Source organism: Eucalyptus grandis, chromosome 11 (genome assembly GCF_016545825.1).
Source record: "Eucalyptus grandis isolate ANBG69807.140 chromosome 11, ASM1654582v1, whole genome shotgun sequence".
Classification (NCBI taxonomy): Eukaryota; Viridiplantae; Streptophyta; class Magnoliopsida; order Myrtales; family Myrtaceae; genus Eucalyptus; species Eucalyptus grandis.
Genome location: NC_052622.1, coordinates 11,059,298 through 11,065,999, shown reverse-complemented (window position 1 = coordinate 11,065,999; position 6,702 = coordinate 11,059,298). Strand labels below are relative to the sequence as shown.

At 40.5% G+C, this 6,702-nt stretch overlaps 1 protein-coding gene across 2 annotated transcripts; it reads left to right on the top strand.

Annotated features, from left to right (window-relative positions):
* The first annotated feature begins 1,339 nt into the window (after positions 1–1,339).
* LOC104424833 (universal stress protein PHOS34-like) lies at positions 1,340–5,703 on the top strand. 2 transcript variants are annotated; one of them, XM_010037341.3, is made up of 3 exons: positions 1,345–2,165; positions 4,915–4,965; positions 5,369–5,703. In XM_010037341.3, exons 1-2 carry the CDS (start codon positions 1,454–1,456, stop codon positions 4,920–4,922), a joined length of 720 nt encoding a protein of 239 aa, XP_010035643.2. In that variant the 5' UTR covers positions 1,345–1,453; the 3' UTR covers positions 4,923–4,965; positions 5,369–5,703. The 2 variants fall into 2 exon arrangements, with proteins under 2 accessions (XP_010035642.2, XP_010035643.2); XM_010037340.3 differs by lacking the exon at positions 4,915–4,965 and having other exon boundaries at positions 1,340–2,165.
* Positions 5,704–6,702: the final 999 nt, after the last annotated feature.

Genomic DNA, 6,702 nt, shown 5'->3' with positions numbered 1-6,702 from the left:
ACCCTTGGTGAAAAAAGAAAAGAAAAAATAATATTAAAAAATATTTGTATCAGCCTTAGTTGTACCACGCAGAGCAACTGATGTTTATGTGAATGATTTTTGCCCAAAGTTGACCAGATATACAAAAATGTTTACGACTCAGTTCACATAATTAAAGAATGTTGAATTGATACGGTTGTTGATAGATTTATGATTTTTTTTTTGTAATTGTCCCTCCAGTTATATAGATCAACGTAACATATTAAATTGCTCATGGTCTCTTTTTGTTAGAAGAAAAGGCTCTTTGTTAGGTCGATTGGTGAACGACTATGATTGGTAAAAATTTGTGTTTACAATTCAAAATTCTATCGTGAGCCCTCGCCCCATTCCAAGATATACAGTTTCCGTCTCTCCATGGAGTAGTAGAATTAGGCCCAGAAGTTGTGCTGCACGGACTTTTGGGGGACTTCTGGGCGGTCAACACCACCGCCCAGCAACGCCACCTGCGTATTAACTCCCCATGTCCTTTTCCAATATTAAGAGCTCACGATCTCGATCGCGACTCAACCCCACAACCTTGACCTTTCCGTCCACTAATTCTTCTTTTACTTTTTTACTTTTTTGAAATTGATTTATGATTGGCAATTAGATAAAAATAAGGTTTTAGCTAAGCAATTTTCGAAACGGTTTATCTCCCAATGACACCGCCTGCGTGAAAACTAATACAGAAGCAAGTGTTATTTTTCCTTTTATAAATTACTATAAATTAGATCTAACTAGGGTTATTTGTGCGGCAAAATTTAAACGACGGAAATCTCAAAATTGAAATATCAAGTATGGAATATTAAATCCGAAAGATCTTACTGTATTTTCTTAATTTGGGTCGTCGTTGTAATACTACTTGACTAATATATACATATTCTCGAATCGAATCATTTTATCATGAAAAAAAGTTAGCATATTTCAATTTAAAAAATAAAGGAAAAAAAGAAGATATTTCAAAGCGTTCTTGCCTGTTAAATTGACTTCAAAAGACAAAGTACTTTCGAGACATAGAATCTCAAGTATTCTCTTCTTACTTAGAAAAATAAAGCAAAATTCTATGACGATGATGACATTGGATATAAATTCGTCGTTTAGTAGTCAAATGTGAACGAATTGCTCATGCGAGCATTATCTTTATGTTGGCACGTCAAAAATCACTACAGCTAGAAATAAAAGCAATTATTATATTTATATTTGTATTTTAGCGTCTAGTGTGCATAATCATCAGACATTTGAAGTCTTAAATATATTACTGGTAATAAACAGATGCGCCTCAACCACAAAATGACAAAATTCATTTGTAATTTTTTTTTAAAATAAATACGAGCTCGAGCTCCTCCTCTTCAGTTCAGAAGCCGAAAAGACTTCTTCTTCTTCTTCTTCTTCTTCTTCATCGGTCAACCGAAGCAACGCCGGAAAATTTTCCCCCATGACGAACCCGCAATCGCTGCCGGAGCCGGACCTCCCGGCGCCTCCCCCGCCGGCGATCCGCACGCACCCGGCGGCCCCGCGCGCGCCCCTCGTCGCGACCCCGACGGCCGGCGCCAGCCGGAAGATCGCGATCGCCGTCGACCTGAGCGAGGAGAGCGCCTTCGCCGTGCGGTGGGCGGTGCAGAACTACCTCCGCCCGGGCGACGCCGTCGTCCTCCTCCACGTGCGGCCGACCTCCGTCCTGTACGGCGCCGACTGGGGCGCCGTGAGCTCCCAGCCCGCCGGTCACGTGTCCGGGGAGGAGTCGGAGAAGCTGGAGTCCGACTTCGACAGCCTCACGACGACCAAGGTGGGCGACCTGGCGCAGCCCCTCGTGGAGGCGGACTTCCCGTTCAAAATCCACATAGTGAAGGATCACGACATGAAGGAGCGGCTGTGCCTGGAGGTGGAGAGGTTGAGGCTGAGCGCGATGATAATGGGCAGCCGAGGGTTCGGCGCCGCGAGGAGGGCGAGCAAAGCGAGGCTGGGGAGCGTGAGCGATTACTGCGTCCATCACTGCATATGTCCGGTGGTGGTGGTTCGTTTTCCGGAGGAGGAAGGCGGCAGGAAGGGGGTGGCGGAGGAGGAAGGAGAGGAGGGGGAGCTGGAGTTGCATCCGGTGCCGGAGGAGGAGGATCTGGAGGATACCGATGCTTCCGACGAGCATAAAGGTCAGTGTTTTCGGCGTTGCTTTCGTGCTTTTCCTTTGTGTTCTTCTTTTTCATTTGATTCTGTTTGGCTTTGGTTGGCAATTGGCACTTGTGCCTGCTTTTTGCGAGTAAAGGTGGGAATTTCCATTTTTCTTGGGTTTTCTCGTAGTTGTTCTTCTGCAATTCTCTGTCTCTCTGTTTCGTTTTTTTTTTTTCATTTTAAGTCTGTTGGGAGTGTTACAATTTTCTCACTTTCACCTTGTTGATTAGGTGGGATAGATAGACAGATAGAGCCATAACGAATCTCTGTGTCTCCTTTTCCATGGAATTGCAAAGGATAGATTGGTCTCTGTCCATAATCTAGCAGTTTCCATGCTGGTATTTAGGTTGGGGACCATTGGGTTTGTATTGACTCCCCGGTTTGTTCATATTCCATCAGATTCTTGTTCTTTGGTGGTGGCTAAGTAGGGATGCTCAGGGAGTTTCGCCATCATTAGATGCTTGGACTAAAAATCCTGCCTTCTTGGAGAAGTAAGAACAAGGAAACTCTAAGCTAACTGATTTTTGCTATCATTGATAGGGAAATTAAGGGTTTCAGGGTTGATGACACGCTAGGCAGGTTGGACTGACAGTGATTGTGTTCTGTAGCATAATGTATGATGGGTGTAATAGACTCTTAAGCCTAGGCATGCTGCCTTGCAGAATTGCAGCCCAACCAAAAATAAAATATAATAAATGATAAAGAACTGCCTTATGGTAATATGTTCTGCTTTGCAACTGCCTTCTGTTTACATGCCTGTATGAACTATCACGTGTAACTATTGGAAGGGTTGTGGAGGTGTTTTAGTTAAGTTGATGGTAGATAGATGCAGTGGAAGTGGAACGACAGAACATGCGTGGAGCGAGAATTTCTTTGTCATCTACTACATTCATTTCTAGCCCAGGACAATTTCAAAGTCAACTGATTGAATGTGATAAAAATTCATGTGATATGGTTAATGTGGAAAGACAGAATACGCGTGAAGTGAGAATTTCTCTGTGATCTACTAAATTCCTTTCTAGCCCAGGACAAGTTCAAAGTCAACTGATTGAATATGATAAAAATTCATGTGATGTGGTTGATGTGAATTGTTAGTTAGAATATGCATGATTGAACTCATTTTGATCTATTATAGCCTTTTCTCTTGCTGGTTCCTTCACTCTGGCGCTCCATCTACTATATTTACTAAAGTCCATGTCATCAGATGGGTCTTTTGGGGCCATGAGAACTGTCAAGCTGGTCAATCTGTCTGACTGAATATCCAGAATTGTAGATACAATCTGGGCTTCAGTTTGGTAGATTTGTTAGGGCTCTAATCCTTATAGCTTTAAGTCTGTAATTAGGACCAATGAGACTCTGTTTCGAAGATATATCTCCGTGTGCTCAGGTTCTTGTCTCTATGGTATTTTTTCAGCTGTCTTTGGCCATTAACCAAGCTATAAATAATTTTGTGTTAGAAATTCAATCTTATGTGGATCCTACCATGTCTGTGGGAATAGTGAGTCCCCACGGAGCACCACGTCATCACCTTATATTGTCCACTTAAACCAGTCACTTCATTCCTACTGTCGTGATCTTTCTCATTTTCTTCCAAACAAGGAAAGCTTATTCTCATTGCACTTGAATTTCCCTTGATGAGGTGGTGACATGATTCTTCTCAAGTAGCTAAGCATTTCTCTTGTTTGTGGGCTTCTCATTTGTTGGCCTGTCTTTCAGCCATAAAAGAATTGCAGTTTTCGCAGCTCCCACAAATTGACTTACAATAATCATAGGACAACATGTCATGAATTGATTGATGTATAGTCTATTTTTTCCACTTCATCTTTCTTCACAGGATATCAGACAATGGATTGAATTCTTTGAATATGTAGCTTGGGAAATTACAAAATGGATCTGGCTAATTTTTTATATTTAGCCTAAATATATTTTTGTTTATCCTCTGTGAGGAGTTGAGATTGCAGCCAAAATGTGTTCGAAACTAACAGTATTCCGCAAGTATTATGAGGATGTATTGTGGAGTTATAAGGGGAAGTAAAGAAAGAAACAACCTCACAAGCATTTGGTGACATTATGTTCTCCTGGTCCTCATTGCTGTTTGGAATACATGTTGTGAGTGGGCCACTTGATCCTCACACCAAAAGTGCATGAAGATCGGGGAGCTACTAAGACCATACAAATTTGATTCAGCAGTAGCACTTCTCAAGATAACTAAAGAGTGAAGTGGATAGACTTGAGGAAAATATGTTATTTGAAGTTTGGCATAATATATTGTGCATGAACCAGTCATGTGTGCCTTTTCCCAAGCTGATATTCTTTGACAAGAATTTTGAAAACCACTTAATGTCCTATTATGTTAACATCATCGCAAGTTGCCATCAATATTATCTTCTATTAACTTCTGCAAGGTCTCTGCTACAACACTCAGTTCCATCAACGGTTTTTTTAATCTAAGGATTTCTCTATGTTTTTCATGCTTTGATGACTTTGCCATGTGGACCAAATTAATTTTATACTACTGCAAGGCTAGGTAGTCTGTTGATGGTTTCTACTTGTGCTTAATTTAGTATTTGTCGACTGTCTGGAACCAAAAAATAGACCTACGGAAGAACCAGTAAACTGTGATCCCGCTTCCAATCTCCTTGCAAGGATTCAAGCCTAGACTAATAAATTATAGAATGGTGTTTCTAGCATCTTCATGGATAACTTGACTTTATTCTCCCATTCTTGTAGATTTATAAGGAGTAAATGCTGCTTCTGAATGTCTTCTCAGTCTCATGTCAGGTGATCATCAAGATCCTATCTTAAATAACATGCTTTTCTTAAAATATGGATTGCAATTGATTGTGATGTCTGTGTAGGGTTGGCTCCATTTATTTAATTTGTGAGGGTAGAAATATTGCAGGTCATGAGGAGGCACTAACCATGTTCTTTAGCTGCTGTAATAGTGTCTGTGGGTTCTTTTGGCGTTTTACATTACATTTGTAGATTTTTGCCATAGGAAAATTTATTAATTGAGATGATCTTGACATACAAGCAACTTGTTTAATCTCTATCGGGTGAACTATGATGATGCATCTTTTGACTTCATATTGCAATCTCTGTTTTCTGGAATCTCTATGGGGTAACTAATGTTTGGATATAAGGAGTCCTACTCAGATTCACATCACTCTGATCTGGTCCGCAGGGCACTTCCTCTAATCCATCCTTCCTATCTCCCGTTAAGGCTCTTCACTGTCTGTTGAAAGTTGACAACTTCAAGGTGACTTCGAGTTGAAGAATGTCGTCATACTGATGAGCACAGTCGATCTCCTTTCACAGCTTCGCTTTCTTCACATAGAGGCAGAAAAATTTCGTGTTTATTTCATAATGTACTTGAAAACTTGATCCCTGTAAATCTGTTCCGTCAGAATGTTTTTTCAGTGGGACTTATAGTTGTAAAAAGAATGATTTCAGGGATTTTTTCCTTTTGTTGTAATATCAAAGAAAAAGCAGCTAGAGATATCGTTCTTTGACAGTTTACATTGGTCTATCATGAGAAAAGTATGGATCCAGAAAATAGAAGGGGTGCACAATTTCTCAGCGCTTCCTATAACTGTTTGCAGAATTAGAAACTATGAACACAATCCACAATACATGTCACCGTTGTCCCGATGGATCCAAAGAATAATTACAAAGTACGATTTCTGCATTTCATGTGGGAAGTGGAGATTCATCTGCAAAATCCATGACGGTTGGTGCGGAGAAGCTAGAAATGAGAAGACACAAAAATTCGCGGAAGAGAAGCAAGTGTTAGATATGACCAACGCGGTGCACCTCTCGTTAGCCTACATAGAGAATTTCAACTCAAAATTTTGCGCACAAGAAAATGGATTCCAAAAGAGATCATACTATGAAAGGTGCCTCATCAAAGACTACAATTCTGGGAACTCTTAGTAAAGACGATCCACCAGATCGCCTCGGAGCTCCTCTCTCAGCAATATGTGCATCACATGAAGAGTCTGTTCAACATACAAATAAATGTCAAATATCCATGAACCTAACTGTTCGGGAGCATTTGGCAAAAGAACAAGAAATTGCTTAGAATCAAAGATTTGTGCTGTAAACACCATGTTTGCTTTAGGTAATCAAAAAGTTTCCAGTTCTAAGAAACAAGCGGAGTCAAATGCTCAGTTCATTAAAGCCTCTAGTTCCAATTTACGAATTGATGACTAGATTAGACCAGTCAAATGGATGGATTGGACTGGGTTTGGATATGGTAAAAAATGATCCAACCCAAGTTGACCCGTTTGATCAATTTTCATATAATACAAATCTAGTGACTCAAACGCGACCCATATTCATAAAACACTTTCATATTTAACCTAATTTTGTAAATTTATTCCTAAATTGATGTGAGAACTTAAAGTGAGCAAGCATGAGATTGAGTGAAGCTTACTCTACTCTATTGGTCACTTCTCTCGATATAAGCCGTTCACAAATCTCTAGTCACTTATGCTTCCCGACAAGTGTGGCACCCCT

Bases quoted from the DNA above. Each gene is read 5' to 3' on its own strand.
- LOC104424833 (XM_010037340.3), top strand. From the start codon at position 1,454: ATGACGAACCCGCAATCGCTGCCGGAGCCGGACCTCCCGGCGCCTCCC.